The sequence below is a fragment of the Coregonus clupeaformis genome, unplaced genomic scaffold (assembly GCF_020615455.1).
Source record: "Coregonus clupeaformis isolate EN_2021a unplaced genomic scaffold, ASM2061545v1 scaf1587, whole genome shotgun sequence".
NCBI classification, from domain to species: Eukaryota; Metazoa; Chordata; class Actinopteri; order Salmoniformes; family Salmonidae; genus Coregonus; species Coregonus clupeaformis.
The window spans coordinates 41,600-62,669 of record NW_025535041.1 but is presented as its reverse complement, the minus strand read 5'-3'; the positions used below and the strand labels follow the sequence as shown (position 1 = coordinate 62,669).

General features: G+C 46.7%; 1 protein-coding gene across 1 annotated transcript in view; it reads left to right on the top strand.

Moving 5' to 3' along the window:
• Positions 1-20,785, top strand: part of LOC121563412 (C-type lectin domain family 4 member E-like) — a 30,223-nt gene extending 9,438 nt beyond the window's left edge. The window contains exons 2-6 of the mRNA XM_045218444.1: positions 18,727-18,828; positions 19,086-19,223; positions 19,336-19,478; positions 19,606-19,709; positions 20,626-20,785. Of these exons, the coding sequence (XP_045074379.1) occupies positions 18,727-18,828; positions 19,086-19,223; positions 19,336-19,478; positions 19,606-19,709; positions 20,626-20,785 (647 nt within the window). The remainder of the gene's footprint in view (positions 1-18,726; positions 18,829-19,085; positions 19,224-19,335; positions 19,479-19,605; positions 19,710-20,625) is intronic.
• Positions 20,786-21,070: the final 285 nt, after the last annotated feature.

Here is a 21,070-nt window from a genome sequence, read left to right as displayed (position 1 = left end):
GGTAACCCGGTGGAGTGAGAGGGCTCATGACAGAACCCCCAAGGGGACGGCCCCAGAAGTCCCAAGAGCAACACCACGCCGGGCGGGAGGAGGGGAGCCGGAGGAGGGCTAGAACTCCTCCGAACGGTCCGAGCGACGCCCTCATCCTCGGAGGAAGCCGGAGGGCCGTGGTGGGGGAGATGGGACAGGTCCCGAGACAGGATCAGGCACAGGACAGGAAGCGAGCGGGCAGGACGGTTAGGGATCCCTCTGGGGCGGCCCTACGGATTGCAGGTTGATCAGGATGCCGTTGGTGGAAGGCGGTGATGAGAGTCCTATCCACAACTCCGACTAGCTGGCACCCAGGTCCTTTCTCAGGTCCATAGCCCTCCCAGTCAATGAGGTACTGGGAGACCCCTACCCCTCCGTCTGGACCGAAGCAGGCGGCGGACGGTGTAAACCAGACCACCATCGACTTGAGCCGTGGAGGAGGAGGACAAGGCGCAGCGGGACCAGCGGACTCTCATGAATGGGCTTAATCTTAGACACATGGAAAGTGGGTGCACCCTCATGGAATTAGGCAGTTGGAGCCGGACAGCAGTTGGGCTAATCACTCTTATGATAGGGAATGGGCCAATGAACCGAGGGTGCCAACTTCTGCACTCCACCCTGAGTGGCAGGTTCCTTGTTTGACAGCCACACCCTTTGACCAACATGGTAGGTGGGAGCAGGGATTCTCCGGCGGTTGGCCGGTAGTGTAGCTGGCTTAACGGATCTGAGAAGTGTGGCTCGGGCCTGTGACCGGGTGCGGCGACATCGACGGGCAAACGCAAGTGCAGATGGGCAAGTAACCTCCCCTTCCTGACTGGCAAATAGAGGGAGGCTGGTATCCATAAACACATTGGAAAGGGGACATACCGATGGCAGAGCAGGTCAGAATTGTCATGCGACTCCACCCATGTCAATTGCTGCGACCAGGAGTGGAGGTGCGTGAAGTCATGCATCGTGAGTGCCTTCTCGAGCTCCTGATTGCCCGCTCTGACTGCCCAGTTGGATTGGGGATGGAATCCGAAGTCAGACTGACTGTGGCTCCCAGCAGGTGACAGGGAACTCCTTCCAAAGCGGAGGAGAATTATGGACCAGCGGTCAGAAACTAGCATCCTTTGGCAGTCCGTGGATCCGGAACGTGTTCCAGGACCACCTGGGCGGTCTCCTTGGCGGTTGGGAGCTTGGGGGGGAATGAAGTGTGCCATCTTGCTGAATCGGTCAACTATGGTGAGAATGACGGTCTTGCCCCTTGAAGGGGGCAGCCCACGTGAGCGGAGTCAAGAGCGATGTGAGACCAGGGACGTCTGGGCCATGGGGCAGGGGCTGCAGCAATCCCGGCTGGGGCTGGCAGGACGACTTGTGTTGGTTGCAGATGGGGCAGGCTTGGGCCAATTCCCGTCATCCCTTTCTCAGAGCGGGCCACCAGAACCTCTGGGCGAGCAGGTTGTAAGTGCGGGTGGAGCCCGGGTGACAAGCAGGCGGGAGTCATGTCCCCACTGAACGACCTGGGACCTTTGGGTTTTCGGGGACAAAGGCGGTCAGCTGGGCAAGTGCTGGGACCGGGCTGGTTACGGAGAGCTTCCAGCACCTGTTCCTCAACAGCCCAGGTCAGAGCTGCTACGATGCAGGGACTTGGCAGAATCGACACGGATCCTTGGAGGGTTGTCATCCTTCTGGAATTGACGGGAGAGGGCGTCTGGCTTGGTGTTGCGTGATCCAGGCCGGTATGACAGAGTGAAATTGAACCTGGTGAAGAACAGGGCCCGGGACTGCCTGAGTTCAACCGTTTGGCCGTGCGGATGTACTCCAAGTTCTTATGATCGGTCCAAACGAGAAATGGAATGGTGGACCCCTCCAGCCAGTGACGCCACTCCTCCAAGGCAAGCTTCACAGCCAGCGCTCTCGGTTCCCTATGTCGTAATTGCACTCAGAGGGGGACAACCGACGTGAGAAAAGGCACGGATAGAGCTTCTATCCTCCGCGAGCCCACTGAGAAATCACAGCACCAACTCCCACATCCGGCTGTCCACCTCCACAATGAATTGCCGGTCCCGTCAGGCATCTGGAGGATGGGAGCGGAGGTGAACCTTACCTTGAGGGTACTGAAGGCCTTGTCGGCTGCTGGGGTCCAGGTGAAGGGGTTGCTTGGTGCTGGTTAGAGCAGTGAGAGGGGCAGCAACGGTACTGTAGTTCCGGATAAACTTTCTATAGAAGTTAGCAAACCCCAGAAACTGTTGCGCTTCTTTCTGTTCTCCGAACTGGCCATGACGTGACTGCTGATACTTGGCAGATCCATTTGATACTTCCCTCTGCCACTATATGCGGAAGGCCCACTGTCTTGACGTGAAACTCACATTTCTCTGCCTTGCCGTAGAGAGGGAATTCTCTCAGAAGACGATGAAGGACTTGCTGGACATGGCGTGGTGTGTTCAGACAGGTTTCTGGAGTAGATTAAGATGTCATCCAGGTAAACGAAGACAAACTCTTGTTTAACATGTCCGCAGTACATCATTCACCAGAGCCTGGAACACAGCAGAGCATTGGTGAGGCCAAAGGCATAACCAGATACTCGTAGTAGCCTGTTGGTGTATTGAATGCGGTCTTCCATTCCATCTCCCTCCCGGATCCGCACAAGGTGGTAAGCGTTTTCTGAGATCCACTAGTCAGAAAACAGTGGCTCCCTGGAGCAACTCAAAAGCAGAGGTGAGCAGAGGGAGAGGGTAACGGTTTTCACTGTGATGTCGTTGAGTCCCCTGTAGTGATGCAGGGGCGAAGAGATCCGTCCCCTCTTCCCCCACAAAGAAGAAGCCAGCACCAGCCGGAGATGAAGATGACCGGATCAATCCTATGGACAGAGAGTCATTGATGTAGTCCTCCATGGACCTTCTTTTCAGGAGCAGACAACGAATAAAGACTGACCTCTGGAGGGGGCTGTTCCAGGAGGAGGTCGATGGCACGGTCATACGGTCGGTGAGGGGGCAGAGATGTGGCTCTTGCTTTGTTAAACACTTCTCTGAGACCATGGTAGCATTCTGGGACATGGGAGAGGTCAGGGCGGAGTTAGTAGGTACTGGCCGAGGGGTGGTGCCGGGCAGCAAGCAGGCAGTTCGGTGGCAGTCCTCTCCCACTCCCTGATCACCCCGGTCACCCAGTCGAGCTGAGGTTGTGCCGGGCGGAGCCATGGGTAACCCAGGATGAGGTTGGCCTGGAGAGGGGAGCAGGTGAACTGGATAGTCTCTTGATGGTTTCCGGACAGACCCATCAAGACCGGGCCGTGACATGAGTGACGATCCGGGTAAGTGTCCGTCCAGTGCCCGGGCAGGAATAGGAGGTGTCAAACGGAGGTTCTCCAGTCCCAGTTGGCGTGCCAGCTTGATGTCCATTATGTTGGCTTCGGCGCCCGAGAATCCACCAGAGCAGCCAGGGTGTGAGTAGAGTCAGAGAGGCGGAGGTGAACTTGCAGCAAGGGTTTGCGGTCGGAGGACTGGATGGTCATTGAGCTCAACCGGACTCCCCTATGCCCGGTGAGCTTCGGCTTTTAAAGGGCAGGTTACCACACGATGTCCATCACCTCCACAATAGAGGCAGAGGTTTGAGGTAGCGGCACTGGCGCTCTGCAGGAGTGAGAGGGCTCGCCCAATCTCCATAGGCTCAGACTGATCAAGCTGACTTGGGTGAGTGGCAGTAGCTGACAGGAGCCCAGTCGGATCTCCCTCGATGCCGGTAGTTGGTGGACCTTGGCGCCCCCTCTCACGGCGACGGGTCTGTAACCTTCTGTCGATCCGACAGTCAGTGCAGATCAGGCTTCATCAAGAGTGGAAGGCAGTTCATGGGAGACCAACTTCGTCCTTGATATAGTCAGCCAAGCTATGAAAAACGCGTCCACTAACGATGGTGTGTTCCCAGAACTTCGTCTTGCCAGGGTTGGAAGTCGATGGAATGGTCTGCGACTGTACGTCTGCCTTGTCGAATACTGAACAGTTCCGAGACGCCTCTGCGGTTGGTGAATCCAGGTCAAACACCTTCAGCATCTCCTCAGCAAACAGGTCGAAGGTTGCACATGCGGGGTTTGACGTTCGAGACTCTGCTGTTCCCCAGAGTCGAGCTCGGCCCGTCAGGTGGTGATGGCATACCCGACCCTAGCCCCCTCCGTGGCGAAGGGGTCCTTGGCTGCAAAGGAGAACTGAAGTCGGCAGCTGGGTCAGGAATGGCCGGACCTGGGTAGAATCGCCGTTGAACCGCTCGGGGTTTCCAATCTTGGGTTCGGGCAGCGCTGAAATGACCGGGGCAGTTAACTCGGAGGCAGGGCTGGTGGGCAGACTGGCTGGGGTAAGGTTGGTGAGGAGTTGGATGATCCTGGCTCGAGTTGTTGTTGCTGCTGCTGGGACTGCTGCTGGTGCTGCTGGAACTGCTGATGCTGTTGGTGCTCGACCTGAAGCAGAGAGGTGATTCGCCACTCATGCACCTAGCTCTCTCTCCAGTGTGTTCCAGGCGTAGCATGGCGGTGGGTTGCTCAGGTTCTTCGGTTTCCATGTCGGGGAAGTGTGCGCTGAGTCCATGATGGTCAGATCGTACTGTCACGGTTCAGACAGACGACAAGAGGACCACAATTCGTCACACCAGAAAGTTTATTAAAACTTAAGGGAAAAGGGAAGTAGGGAGTGAGTGAAGGCTCAGGGGTTATCCCGTCCAATGTGCTGGGTCTGTGCCCCCAGTGGCAGCGTCGTCGTGGCGCCCGGTGGTTGGTGGTCCAGAAGTCCTGGGGGAGAAACACAACGCGGGCGGATGAAACAAGGCAGAAGTACAGTTCAAGGGAAATCCAAATACGTTGTAGCAAGGCAGAAGGCTGGTCAGAGTTACCGGGGTCGAAGTATCAGAGTTTGCCAAAGGCAGGTCTGGTTTCTCTGGGGCAGGTATCCAAAATCAGGCGGTCCGGGGTCACAAAACAGGGGTGAGGAGCCACACACAGGTTCGGGTGTGAGCTTTGCAGGACTGAGTCTGACAAAGGGAGAGCTGAACGGGACTTAGAAAATACTGGGAGGTTGTGGGTAATGCGGCGCAGCTGGCAAGTAGTGAGCGAGCAGAGCAAACAGTGGGGCTCGTTAGCGTGAGTAGAGGATGCAGATGGAGGATGGAGAACACATAGGTTTTAGCTCATGACAATAAATTAGCGCATGGAACTAAGCAATATAGCCTATAGGCCAATGTAGCAGTAGTATAACTTCCATTGTCAACTAAGTAAAAATGAATAAACCCCACAATAAAAACAGAAAATATCCTGATGAAAATGCAGGTTCTTTCAATCTCATTCATCTCTTTACTCTGCCTGTCTGCCTCCCTTTCAGTCTTGACTTGCGCTATCACTAGTGAAGTGCAACGTTGTATCAAATCAATCAGTTAGTGAAGGGCAACATTGTATCAAATCAATCAACTGGGTCCGGCCCAATGACTGTTTATATGGAGGTCCGGCCGGAAGCTGGCCTAGCGAACTTGCAACATTTAATCAACTAGCCTATTCCGGGCCCTCAGAGTTTTTGTGCCAGTAAGCTGGGGAGAGACACAGCTGTTTTCACGCAAAGGGAGATGTGTTCGCAGGTATTTTATGACATTTCTACTGGATATATGCTATCTTCAGGACATGACATTTTGCTGTTTCACACCGTGGACTGGTGTTTATCGAAAGGGAGAGTGTTGGAAAGATTTTTTAAATACTTTGAGGAACTAACATTCACAACTGAAATTCAATAATACTGACTTCTTTGACTTACTGTGTGCGGAGAGAAACAAAAATACTGTGAAGCTCAGCTTATTAGTGATGGTGAGTTAAAGCAATCAGAAATCAGACATCCCCAAATGGCACTTACCTACACTTGCACGCAGCAGGCCAGTTAGCCTACATCTATGCATGCTCTGGCACAAACTCTCCGTCAATGTTAAGAGGACAGAGAAACCAGAAACATGCTCATTGCTGACATGGAGCACTCTAAACAAAACACAATGAAAACATTTACAAAACTCGTAACTGATCGTATGAAATAAAACAAAACTAATCTTGGCACCACACTGCCAGGTCTCTGACCTCCTCGCTGTAGGCCGTCTCATCGTCGTAGGTGATCAGGCCTACCACCGTTGTGTCGTCGGCAAACTTAATGATGGTGTTGGAGTTGGTCGCGGCCACCCAGTCATGGGTGAACAAAGAGTACAGAAAGGGACTGAGCATGCACCCTGAGGACCCCATGTTGAGGGTCAGTGTGGCGGATATGTTGTTGCCTACCCTCACCACCTGGGGGCAGCCCGTCAGGAAGTCTAGGATCCAGTTGCAGAGGGAGTTGTTTGATCCCAGGGTCCTTAGTTTAGTGTTGAGCTTGGAGGGCACTATGGTGTTGAACTCTGAGCTGAAGTCAATGACGAGCATAGAGATTGTATCATCTGTGGATCTGTGGGGAGGTATGCGAATGGGTGGGTCCAAGGTGTTTGGGATGATGGTGTTGAACTGAGCCATGACCAGCCTTTCACAACATTTCATGGCTACAGGTGTAGTGCTACAGGGCGATAGTCATTTAGACAGTTTAATTAGGCATTCTTGGGCGCAGGGACTATGGTGGTCTGCTTGGAAACATGTAGGTATTACAGACTGGGTCAGGGAGAGGTTGAAAATGTCATTGAAACACTTTCCAGTTGCTCAGCGCATGCTCTGAGTATGCGTCCTGGTAATTTGTCTGTGAATGCTAACCTGTTTAAAGGTCTTAGTCATGGAGAGCGTGATCACACAGTAGTCCGGAACAGCTGGTGCTCTCCTGCATGGTTTAGTGTTGCTAGCCTCAAAGCAAGCATAGCAGGTATACTACATTACCAAAAGTATGTGGACACCTGCTTGTCGAACATCTCATTCTAAAATAATAGGCATTAATATGGAGTTTGTCCCACCTTTGCTGCTATAACAGCCTCCACTCTTCTGGGAAGACTTTCCACTAGATGTTGGAACATTGCTGCGGGGACTTGCTTTCATTCAGCCACAAGAGCATTAGTGAGATCAGGCACGGATGTTAGGCGATTAGGCCTGGCTTGCAGTCGGCATTCCAATTCATCCCAAAGGTGTTCATTTGGAGTTCAGGACTCTGTGCAGGTCAGTCAAGTTCTTCCACACCGATCTCGACAAACCATTTCTGTATGGACCTCGCTTTGTGCACAGGGTCATTGTCATGATAAAACAGCAAAGGGCCTTCCCCAAACTTTTGCCCCAAAGTTGGAAGCACAGAATCGTCTAGAATGTCATAGTATGCTGTAGCGTTAAGATTTCCCTTCACTGGAACTAATGGGCCTAGCCGAACCATAAAAAAACGTCCCAGACCATTATTCTTCCTCCACCCAACTTTACAGTTGGCACTATGCATTCGGGCAGGTAGCGTTCTCTTGTTATCCGCCAAACCCAGATTTGTCCGTCGGACTGCCAGATGGTGAAGCGTGATTCATCACTCCAGAGAACACGTTTCCACTGCTCCATAGTCCAATGACGGCGAGCTTTACAGCACTTTAGCCGACGCTTGGCATTGCACATGGTGATCTTAGGCTTCTGTGCGGCTGCTATTGTACTGATGTTGCTTCCAGAGGCAGTTTGGACTGAGGATAGACAATTTTTACGCGCTTCAGCACTCGGCGGTCCCGTTCTGTGAGCTTGTGTGGCCTACCACTTCACAGCTGAGACGTTGTTGCTCCTATACATTTCCACTTTACAATAATAGCACTCACAGTTGACCGGGGCAGCTCTAGCAGGGCAGAAATTTGACTGACTTGTTGGAAAGGTGGCATCCTATGATGGTGCCACATTGAAAGTCACTGAGCTCTTCAGTAAGGCCTTTCTACTGCCAGTGTTTTTCTATGGAGATTGCATGGCTGTGTGCTCAATTTTATACACCTGTCAGCAACGGGTGTGTCTGAAATAGCCAAATCTACTGATTTGAAGGGGAGTCCACATACTTTTGTATATACAGTGGGAGAACAAGTATTTGATACACTGCCAATTTTGCAGGTTTTCCTACTTACAAAACATGTAGAGGTCTGTAATTTTTATCATAGGTACACTTCAACTGTGAGAGACGGAATCTAAAACAAAAATCACATTGTATGATTTTTAAGTAATTAATTTGCATTTTATTGCATGACATAAGTATTTGATACATCAGAAAAGCAGAACTTAATATTTGGTACAGAAACCTTTGTTTGCAATTACAGAGATCATACGTTTCCTGTAGGTCTTGACCAGGTTTGCACACAATGCAGCAGGGATTTTGGCCCACTCCTCCATACAGACCTTCTCCAGATCCTTCAGGTTTCGGGGCTGTCACTGGGCAATCGGACTTTCAGCTCCCTCCAAAGATTTTCTATTGGGTTCAGGTCTGGAGACTGGCTAGGCCACCCAGGACCTTGAGATGCTTCTTACGGAGCCACTCCTTAGTTGCCCTGGCTGTGTGTTTCGGGTCGTTGTCATGCTGGAAGACCCAGCCACGACCCATCTTCAATGCTCTTACTGAGGGAAGGAGATTGTTGGCCAAGATCTCGCGATACATGGCGCCATCCATCCTCCCCTCAATACGGTGCATTCATCCTGTCCCCTTTGCAGAAAAGCATCCCCAAAGAATGATGTTTCCACCTCCATGTATCACGGTTGGGATGGTGTTCTTGGGGGTTGTACTCATCCTTCTTCTTCCTCCAAACACGGCGAGTGGAGTTTAGACCAAAAAACTCTATTTTTGTCTCATCAGACTACATGACCTTCTCCCATTCCTCCTCTGGATCATCCAGATGGTCATTGGCAAACTTCAGACGGGCCTGGACATGCGCTGGCTTGAGCAGTGGGACCTTGCGTGCGCTGCAGGATATTTCATCCATGACGGCGTAGTGTGTTACTAATGGTTTTCTTTGAGATTGTGGTCCCAGCTCTCATCAGGTCATTGACCAGGTCCTGCCGTGTAGTTCTGGGCTGATCCTCACCTTCCTCATGATCATTGATGCCCCACGAGGTGAGATCTTGCATGGAGCCCCAGACCGAGGGGTGATTGACCGTCATCTTGAACTTCTTCCATTTTCTAATAATTGCGCCAACAGTTGTTGCCTTCTCACCAAGCTGCTTGCCTATTGTCCTGTAGCCCATCCCAGCCTTGTGCAGGTCTACAATGTTATCCCTGATGTCCTTACACAGCTCTCTGGTCTTGGCCATTGTGGAGAGGTTGGAGTCTGTTTGATTGAGTGTGTGGACAAGTGTCTTTTATACAGGTAACGAGTTCAAACAGGTGCAGTTAATACAGGTAATGAGTGGAGAACAGGAGGGCTTCTTAAAGAAAAACTAACAGGTCTGTGAGAGCCAGAATTCTTACTGGTTGGTAGGTGATCAAATACTTATGTCATGCTATAAAATGCAAATTAATTACTTAAAAAATCATACAATGTGATTTTCTGGATTTTTGTTTTAGATTCCGTCTCTCACAGTTGAAGTGTACCTATGATAAAAATTACAGACCTCTACATGCTTTGTAAGTAGGAAAACCTGCAAAATCGGCAGTGTATCAAATACTTGTTCTCCCCACTGTATAGTGTAACTAGCTTGTCTGGTAGGCTCGCGTCACTGGACAAATCACTGCTGGGTTTCCCTTTGTAATAGTTTGCAAGTCCTGCCACATCTAACGAGCGTCAGAACCTGTGTAGTAGGATTCGATTTTGGTCCTGTATTGAAGCTTTGCCTGTTTGATGGTTCATCGTAGGAGGTAGCGGGATTTCTTATAAGGGTCTGGATTAGTGTCCCGCTCCTTGAAAGTGGCAGCTCTAGCCTTTAGCCAAATGCCGATATTGCCTGTAATCCATAGCTTCTGGTTGGGTTATGTACGTCTGGTCAATCTGGGGACGATGTCATCGATGCACTTACTAATGAAGCTGGTCACTGATGTGGTAAATTCTTCAATGCCATAGGATGAATCCCAGAACATATTCCAGTCTGTCGTAGAGAAACAGTCCTGTAGCTTAACATTCGCTTCATTGCACCACTTCTGTATTGAGCGCGTGATTGGTACTTCCTGTTTTAGTTATTGCTTGTAGGCAAGAATCAGGAGGATAGAGTTATGGTAAGATTTGCCAAATGGAGGGCAAGGGAGAGCTTTGTATGTGTCTCGGTGTGTGGAGTAAAGGTGATTTAGAGATTTTTCAGTTCCAGTTGCACAGGTGACGTGCAAGTAGAAATTAGGTAAAACAGACTAAAGTTTTCCTGCATTAAAGTCAACGGCCACTAGGAGTGCCACCTCTGGGTGAGCATTTTCTTGTTTGCTAATGGCCATATACAGCTCCTTGAGTGAGGTCTTAGTGCCAGCATCGGTTTGTGGTGGTAAAAACACAGCTACAAAAAATATAGATGAAAACTCTCTTGGTAAATATTATGGTCTACAGATTATCATGAGGTATTCTAACTCAGGTGAGCAGAATCTTGAGACTTCCTTGATAACACCAGATGTTGTTAACAAAGAGACACACACCACCTCCCTGCCACCACCGTTCTGTCCTGCCGGTGTACAGAAAAAACAGCTAGATTCATATTTACCATGTCCTTGTTCAGCCACGACTCGGGGCATACTTTTATTTCACTGTACAGCCTTACCTATGGATTGTGGATCAATGAAAGGGGGTGTCAGTCTACTCAGTTACACACACGGAACACAACTGTGAAGAGTTTACACAAATATTAGGATTGTGGGTTAGTTAGATCACAAATATGTCTAAACTACAGTTGTTGAGTGAAAATGTGATCGAGATGTACAGTGGGGAAAAAAAGTATTTAGTCAGCCACCAATTGTGCAAGTTCTCCCACTTAAAATATGAGAGAGGCCTGTAATTTTCATCATAGGTACACGTCAACTATGTATTTTGTCACCTACAAACAAGCAAGATTTCTGGCTCTCACAGACCTGTAACTTCTTCTTTAAGAGGCTCCTCTGTCCTCCACTCGTTACCTGTATTAATGGCACCTGTTTGAACTTGTTATCAGTATAAAAGACAACTGTCCACAACCTCAAACAGTAACACTCCAAACTCCACTATGGCCAAGACCAAAGAGCTGTCAAAGGACACCAGAAACAAAATTGTAGACCTGCACCAGGCTGGGAAGACTGATTCTGCAATAGGTAAGCAGCTTGGTTTGAAGAAATCAACTGTGGGAGCAATTATTAGAAAATGGAAGACAAACAAGACCACTGATAATCTCCCTCGATGATAATCTCCCTCGATCTGGGGCTCCACGCAAGATCTCACCCCGTGGGGTCAAAATGATCACAAGAACGGTGAGCAAAAATCCCAGAACCACACGGGGGGAACTAGTGAATGACCTGCAGAGAGCTGGGACCAAAGTAAAAAAGCCTACCATCAGTAACACACTACGCCGCCAGGGACTCAAATCCTGCAGTGCCAGACGTGTCCCCCTGCTTAAGCCAGTACATGTCCAGGCCCGTCTGAAGTTTGCTAGAGTGCATTTGGATGATCCAGAAGAGGATTGGGAGAATGTCATATGGTCAGATGAAACCAAAATAGAACTTTTTGGAAAAATCTCAATTTGTTGTGTTTGGAGGACAAAGAATGCTGAGTTGCATCCAAAGAACACCATACCTACTGTGAAGCATGGGGGTGGAAACATCATGCTTTGGGGCTGTTTTTCTGCAAAGGGACCAGGACGACTGATCCGTGTAAAGGAAAGAATGAATGGGGCCATGTATCGTGAGATTTTGAGTGAAAGCCTCCTTCCATCAGCAAGGGCATTGAAGATGAAACGTGGCTGGGTCTTTCAGCAAGACAATGATCCCAAACACACCGCCCGGCCAACGAAGGAGTGGCTTCGTAAGAAGCATTTCAAGGTCCTGGAGTGGGCTAGCCAGTCTCCAGATCTCAACCCCATAGATAATCTTTGGAGGGAGTTGAAAGTCCATGTTGCCCAGCGACAGCCCCAAAACATCACTGCTCTAGAGGAGATCTGCATGGAGGAATGGGCCAAAATACCAGCAACAGTGTGTGAAAACCTTGTGAAGACTTACAGAAAACGTTTGACCTGTGTCATTGCCAACAAAGGGTATATAACAAAGTATTGAGAAACTTTTGTTATTGACCAAATACTTATATTCCACCATAATTTGCAAATAAATTCATAAAAAATCCTACAATGTGATTTTCTGGAATTTTTTTTCTCATTTTGTCTGTCATAGTTGACGTGTACGTATGATGAAAATTACAGGCCTCTCTCATCTTTTTAAGTGGGAGAACTTGCACAATTGGTGGCTGACTAAATACTTTTTTCCCCCCACTGTAGTTGTCCCTGATTGCACTGACTTTGCTCACAGCTGCTTGTTTGAAGAAGTGTACTTACTGTGATCAAGATGTAGTTGTCCCACTGGCTATCCTAAGTTGAACGCACCAATTTGTAAGTCGCTCTGGATAAGAGTGTCTGCTAAATGACTTCAATGTAAAATGTAAATGTAAAACAGGAAGAAGACAAAGGACAAAGAGATCTGTCAGAAGATGGGAACAACAAGCAGGATCATGTGGATCAACACTGTTAGGAAATCAAAGCATCTCTGAATCATTCAAGCTGTGGGTTTCAGATAAATAGAACCATGATTTCCTTTTTTTAAATGTTCAGTGGAGGAGGAAATGGACTTGTGGAAGTGAATCAATACTGTGGAAGAGCCACAACTGTTTCCTCATAGTGACGCAAGAAAACATACTGATTTCCTCTCCTCACCAAGTTCAATTGCGCAGAGGGGGTCTTCATAAGGTGATGCTGTAAAGGTTGTGATGTTGCAGTTTCTGTGTATGTATGTGTAACTTTATTTCCACTTGAGAGCAAGATGCCCCTTGACACTGATCCTAGCTTGAAAATTACAAAGGTTAAGACAACAGCGTCACAATAATGCAGGGTTGCTAAACCCAGAAGCACAACATTGCAAGACTTCCTGGAACACTTGCAAAACAGACCAAACACACCAGGTCGGCGTTTGGGGAAGTCAATGAGAGATGTGAAAAATTCTTCCTTAGTTGTTAATTTTCTCAAAATCTAAAGGCACAACCTAGATTCAACCCAATGTCTTAATTAGTTCTACATGTTATTACTCCATCCTCATGAATGTGACAAAATCAACTTTATATGTCCTGTACATGGGCACGTCGGCGCAAGATGACTATTAGACCCAATGACGTGTTTCTGCGCATGAGCTTCTCTAGCCAACGTCGCCATGACATCGCCTACAAATGTGATCAGGGATTTCTATTAGAGTCGCAGTTTTAGCATATCTTCATACTGCACTGTCTTAGCTACCGCTCTGAATCAACCATGGGACCAGCTCAAGCATTGTAGCAATGCAGCCTAGGCAGAAGGCAAGCGATCCAAGCAATTTTGACAAAAACAATGGATATATTTTTGTTGTGCAAAATTTGGTAGAATCTTAATTCAAATGATTCACAGCTGTAATTGCAGCAAAAAGGTGCTTCCACCAAGTATTAACTCAGGGGGGTGGAGACCTATCCAATTATGATATTTCAGTTTTCTTTGTTCTATAACTGTCTTTCACTTTGAAAATGTGGAGTAGATTGTGTAGATCTGTAGAAAATATATCGAATTAAACCCTTTTAAGATGTAATTTTAAGGCAGCAAAATGTGATAAAAGATCAAGGGGGTGTAGACGTTCTATAAGCACTGTCCTGTAGCATAGTAGGTCTATAATATGTTACACCAGAAACACCTCCTCAGTCATTTCTTATCTGAAGAACTCAACAGCACTGTAGGCAGGATATATGCTTTGATTGAAACAAAATAGGCCTACAAGAAAGGCTAATAGTTATGTTAACACCATCTGGGTTGATTACCTCACAAAACAGTAATTCAAGAAGATCTAAATGCATATTCCCATGAAAATGATTGAAATGATTGGAATGCAGTTTGGACATTTCATCAGTAAAACGTGAGGAATTATCATTCAAGATTGACAGTGATGTTTGCCTATTTTGAAATTAGGTATGCCTAATTTGATGTTTTGAGGTTATTAAAATAAAAGTTTTTCTAGAGACAAACGATGACATCATTCTTTGTTTTATGCGCTCCCTCACCTAAACAAATATCACTACACCACTAGTTACAGTGGCTCCTAAAGACATGATTGACATCAGGAAAGGAGGGTAGGCTATCAGCTAATCATTGATTTTGATGATTGATGTTAATCTGCATTATTTTATTTACTGATTGTGATTAGTCTTCAATGCTCTTAAATAATAACTTCATAATATAACCTAATGTTCATAATGTTCTAACTCATGATATATGGCTGGCTAGTGGCTTCAAATCAAATCAAATCAAATGTTATTGTCCACATGCGCCGAATACAACAGGTGCAGACATTACAATGAAATGTTTACTTACAGCCCCTAACCAACAGTGCATTTATTTTTAATAAAAAAGTAAAATAAAACAACATCAAAAAAGTGTGGAGAAAAAAAGAGCAGAAGTAAAATAAAATAACAGTAGGGAGGCTATATTTACAGGGGGGTACCGGTGCAGAGTCAATGTGCGGGGGCACCGGCTAGTTGAGGTAGTTGAAGTAATATGTACATGTGGGTAGAGTTAAAGTGACTATGCATAAATAATTACCAGAGTAGCAGCAGCGTAAAAAGGTGGAGTGGGGGTGGGAGGGCAGTGCAAATAGTCCGGGTAGCCATGATTAGCTGTTCAGGAGTCTTATGGCTTGGGGGTAGAAGCTGTTGAGAAGTCTGTTGGACCTAGACTTGGCACTCCTGTACCGCTTGCCGTGCGGTAGCAGAGAGAACAGTCTATGACTAGGGTGGCTGGAGTCTTTGACAATTTTGAGGGCCTTCCTCTGACATCACCTGGTATAGAGGTCCTGGATGGCAGGAAGCTTGGCCCCAGTGATGTAATGGGACGTACGCACTACCCTCTGTAGTGCCTTGCGGTCGGAGGCCAAGCAGTTGCCATACCAGGTGGTGATGCAACCAGTCAGGATGCTCTCGATGGTGCAGCTGTAGAATTTTTTGAGGATCTGAGGACCCATGCCAAATCTTTTCAGTTTCCTGAGGGGGAATAGGCTTTGTCGTGCCCTCTTCACGACTGTCTTGGTGTGTTTGGACCATGATAGTTCGTTGGTGATGTGGACACCAAGGAACTTGAAGCTCTCAACCTGTTCCACTACAGCCCCGTCGATGAGAATGGGGGCGTGCTCAGTCCTCTTTGTTTTCCTGTAGTCCACAATCATCTCCTTTGTCTTGGTCATGTTGAGGGAGAGAGGTTGTTATCCTGGCACCACACGGCCAGGTCTCTGACCTCCTCTCTATAGGCTGTCTCATCGTTGTCGGTGATCAGGCCTACCACTGTTGTGTCGTCTGCAAACTTAATGACGGTGTTGGAGTCGTGCCTGGCCATGCAGTCATGGGTGAACAGGGAGTACACGAGGGGACTGAGCACGCACCCCTGAAGGGCCCCCGTGTTGAGGATCAGTGTGGCAGATGTGTTGTTACCTACCCTTACCACCTGGGGGCGGCCCGTCAGGAAGTCCAGGATCCATTTGCAGAGGAAGGTGTTTAGTCCCAGGATCCTTAGCTTAGTGATGAGCTTTGAGGGCACTATGGTGTTGAATGCTGAGCTGTAGTCAATGAATAGCATTCTCACGTAGGTGTTCCTCTTGTCCATGTGGGAAAGGGCAGTGTGGAGTGCAATAGAGATTGCATCATCTGTGGATCTGTTGGGGCGGTATGCAAATTGGAGTGAGTCTAGGGTTTCTGGGATAATGGTGTTGATGTGAGCCATGACCAGCCTTTCAAAGCACTTCATGGCTACAGACGTCAGTGCTACGGGTCGGTAGTCATTTAGGCAGGTTATCTTAGTGTCCTTGGGCACGGGGACTATGGTGGTCTGCTTGAAACATGTTGGTATTACAGACTCAGTCAGGGACATGTTGAAAATGTCAGTGAAGACACTTGCCAGTTGGTCAGCATATGCTCAGAGTACACGTCCTGGTAAGCCATCTGGCCCTGCGGCCTTGTGAATGTTGACCTGCTTAAAAGTCTTACTCACATCGGCTACGGAGAGCGTGATCACATAGTCCTCGGGAACAGCTGGTGCTCTCATGCATGCTTTAGTGTTGCTTGCCTCGAAGCGAGCATAGAAGTGGTTTAGCTCGTCTGGAAGTCTTGTGTCACTGGGCAGCTCATGGCTGTGCTTCCCTTTTGTAGTCTGTAATAGTTTTCAAAACCCTGCCACATCCGACGAGCGTCAGAGCCGGTGTAGTATGAATCAACCTTAGCCCTGTATTGACTCTTTGCCTGTTTGATGGTTCGTTGGAGGGCATAGCGGGATTTCTTATAAGCGTCCGGGTTAGAGTCCCACTCCTTGAAAGCGGCAGCTCTACCCTTTAGCTCAGTGCGGATGTTTCCTGTAATCCATGACTTCTGGTTGGGGTATGTACGTAAGGTCACTGTGGGGACGACATCATCGATGCACTTATTGATGAAGCCAGTGATGATGTGGTGTACTCCTCAATGCTATCTGAAGAATCCCGGAACATGTTCCAGTCTGTGCTAGCAAAACAGTCCTGTAGCTTAGAATCTGTGTCATCTGACCACTTTTTTATTAACCGAGTCACTGGTGCTTCCTGCTTTAGTTTTTGCTTATAAGCAGGAATCAGGAGGATAGAGTTATGGTCAGATTTCCCAAATGGAGGGCGAGGGAGAGCTTTGTATGCGTCTCTGTGTGTGGAGTAAAGGTGGTCTAGAGTTTTTTTTCCTCTGGTTGCACATTTAACATGCTGGTAGAAATTAGGTAGAACAGATTTAAGTTTCCCTGAATTAAAGTCCCCGGCCACTAGGAGCACTGCCTCTGGATGAGCGGTTTCCTGTTGATTTATGGCCTTATACAGCTCATTCAGTGCAATCTTAGTGCCAGCATTGGTTTGTGGTGGTAAATAGACAGCTATGAAAAATATAGATGAAAACTCTCTTGGTAAATAGTGTGGTCTACAGCTTATCATAAGATACTCTACCTCAGGCGAGCAAAACCTCGAGACTTCCTTAGTATTTGATTTTGTGCACCAGCTGTTGTTTACAAATATACACAGACCGCCACCCCTTGTCTTACCGGAGTCAGCCATTCTATCCTGCCGATGTAGCGTATAGCCCGCTAGCTGTATGTTGTCCATTTCGTCGTTCATTCACGACTCCGTGAAACATAAGATGTTACAGTTTTTAATGTCCTGTTGGTAGGATAACCGTAATCTTAAATCATCCAATTTGTTCTCTAATGATTGAAGATTGGCTAATAGGATTGATGGCAGAGGCAGTTTACTCGCTCGCCGTCGGATCCTTACAAGGCACCCCGACCTACGTCCACGATATTTCCGTCTTTTCCTCATGCGAATGATGGGGATTTGGGCCTTGTCGGGTGTCTGTGGGATATCTTTCGCGGCCGCCTTGTTGAAGAAAAAATCTTCGTCCAATACGAGGTGAGTAATCGCTGTCCTGATATCCAGAAGCTCTTTTTGATTATAAGAGACGATGGCAGAAACATTATGTACAAAATAAATTACAAATAACGAGGAAAAACAAATAGTCAATACCTTTTACTTTTAAAGTTAATTTCCTGACATTTTACACATTTTGCCATAAGGAGTAGAGAAAATGTTGCCGTTTTAAAGCAAGCTTTCTGCTATTCTAATCATTTTGCCATGGACTGGAGAGACATTTTTGCATTTTTAAAGCACATTTCCTGCAATTCTACACATTTTGTCAAGACTTATGACATGTTAATGATACATGAGTGAGAGTGACAAAATAAGTAAATGGGGGAACCCCTGGAGGCCAGGGCCCCTGGGAACACATCCTATGTGCCCGGTCGGTATTCGGCCATGAGTACAAAGAGTTTAGATAGCTGGCTAGACTAACTGACAATCTAAAAATTGTTAGCTGACAAGGCTAATAGAGTGACTGACGTAAATAAGAGAAAAACTGCTGATGCAAAACCTAATTTCCAAATTGCATATTGTGTATTCACATTGTGTATTCTCTACAAAGTTGAGACCCCGACTGAGTGGTTGCTTTCTCAGATCTGTATTCAAACAGTTTTAAAGAGTTGTAATTTTTTGGGATCTGTATTCAAAAAGTTATAGTGACCTCCAAAGAAACTATTTCTTCCCCCGGAAAAATTGTTACTTGCCACAAAGTATAATTAAAACTATAGAAATCTCAAGTCACATACACACACACACACACACACACACACACACACACAAAGACAAAGACTTACACATGACACAAAAACACTGAAAAATGCTAATTGATAGCAAGCCCCAGTGGAAGTTTTTTATAATGATTTTACCTTGAATGTAAATATAAAAATAGCTGTATGTTTTCAGGGTATTTAGATGTATTAATGTAATTATGTGCTGCTAACATGTCATACTGATATGGTAACCTCCTCTAAAACAGCATTGAGAAACAGTCCTCTTGTAGCTGGTCATGGACCAACACCACCCTCGTCTACGTGTGTTTGTTTGTGTGTACGTGTGCGTGTATGTGTGCATGGGAACGTTGTGTATGTGGGTGTGTGTGTGTGTGGGTATGTGTGCATGGGAACGTTGTGCATGTGTGTTCTCACATCAGTGTGTATCTCCTCAGGACCTGAGGATTCAGGGAGAAGACTCTACAGGATGGTTGCTGTGAGCTTTGGGATGCTGTGTGTTCTACAAGTCACGCTCAACATCTCCCTGAGACTTGTCTGTGAGTGTATTGTTATCTAATCATTACACTATATCAGTTTTTCACAAGGTCCCAAATTCAGATGAATGTTGTTATCTGTGTAACTAAATTCCTCCTCTGTTAGACATGTTCAAGGAACTAACAAAACACATCCAAAATATTCTGTCCACTTTTAGCAGACTGTATAGACCTTCAGTTTTTAACACCTGCCAATTACAGTAGAAGTAAGAAATGGTGTTTTCACCAGTAGCTACAGTATATGTATCAATCCTTTCTAGATAACAGAGGCATGGGAGATAAAACCAATGTGACTGCAGAGAGAGACCAGCTACAGACCAGTTACAACAACCTGACTAAAGAGAGAGACCAGCTACAGAAGGAGAGAGATGATCTCAAAAGAAAGTTCTCTAATCTGAGTGAGTTCACCTAATAAATGATCATAACATCACATGCCTAATATGCAGTCAACTTGTGTTTGTATTCTTCAATAATAGGTGCAGTATAATAATTCATGTTTTTGTCTTGTAGAACAAACCTGTCCTAAAGGCTGGCAGAAGTTTGAATCCAGTTGGTACTTCCTGTCTACTGAGACTAAAACCTGGATGGAGAGCAGAGAGGACTGTCTGGAGAGAGGAGCTGACCTAGTCATCGTAAACAGTGATAAGGAACAGGTGAGAGAACAGAGAGAGAGAGAGATATGGGGGGTTATGATCAAACATCCTTGGTCAGTAATGTATCTTCCAGTATTTAACGCATTTAGCCTATTGCAGTTGACAATATCAGTATCTTTATCAACAGGAGTTTCTCTTTGGCCTCGATAAGAGAGCCTGGATTGGTCTGACTGACTCTGTTACTGAGGGGACCTGGAGATGGGTGGACCGCACACCACTGACCACCCCAAGGTAAGAGACTACTGCTCTAATAACACTGACCACAGTGTAAGGGGGTAGGTCTGATTCTCTGTGTTGTTCATAATCCAATGACTACAAGGTTGAGATTTGATCCTCCTGGTGTAATATGGAGACTTAACAAATTACATATTGCTTCAAATCTTGTTTTCACTCATAGATGTCATTCCACAAGCACTAAAGATATAGCATAGAAACCAAGTACTATTTGCATTTGAAAATGTCATTCAAAAAATACAACTAAAGTTTTGGTTGTTTGTCCATGCTTGGTGAGGTATCTTCATTTTAAAGCTAAAAAAACATGTATTTAGGATGATGTTTTCTACCACAGTGTCTGACTATTTACTTTGACCCCTTTTTGTTGTTGATTTTTGTACTGGCTCTCTTCCACTGGCTCTATGCACCCTCACTAGACTCTACCCACACACACACACACACACACACACACACACACACATATTACATTGACACACCAACACACACTCACACACACACACACACACACTACCTACGCTCACACACACACACTCATACATAGACACACCTTCACACTTTTCTCATGCACTGCTGCTACTCTGTTTATTATCTAACCGGATTGCCTTGACACTTTTACCCCTACCTACATGTACATAGTACCTAAATTACCTCAACTACCTCGTACCCCTGCACATTGACTCGGTACCGGTATTCCTTGTATAAAGCCTCGTTATTGTTATTTTATTGTGTTACTATTTTCCTTTTTTTTATTTAGAAAATGTAGTATTTCTTTTTTCTAACATTTTAACTCTGCATTGTTGGGAAAGGACCCGTAAGTAAGCATTTCATGGTAAAGTGTAAGCCTGTTGTATTTGGCGCATGTGACAAATCAAATGTTTATTATTTAATTTTCTCTGTCTTGTTTACCCTGTAGTTACTGGTACCAACAGCAGCCTGACAATGGTAATGACGACCCAGCAAATGGGGAGGAGGACTGTGTTGAGCTGAACACAGAAACATGGCTTCCTGTAAAGGCATGGAATGACCAGTCATGTGAAGACAATCGTCACTGGATTTGTGAAAAACGGGTTTAACAACACCATGCCAACAGAGGAGGCTGGTGGGAGGGTGGGAGGGTGGGCGGGCTCATTGTAATGACTGGAATGGAATCTATGGAACGGTATCAAACACATCAAACATATAGAAAACACGTTTGACTCCGTTCCATTAATTCCATTCCAGCCATTACAATGAGCCTGTCCTCCTATAGCTCCTCCCACCAGCCTCCTCTTCATGACATCATACTGTAACACAGATACCTGAGCGACAGAAATGAAGCGCCTTGCACTCTTGGCCTACACGCTAGCAGTGAACATTTT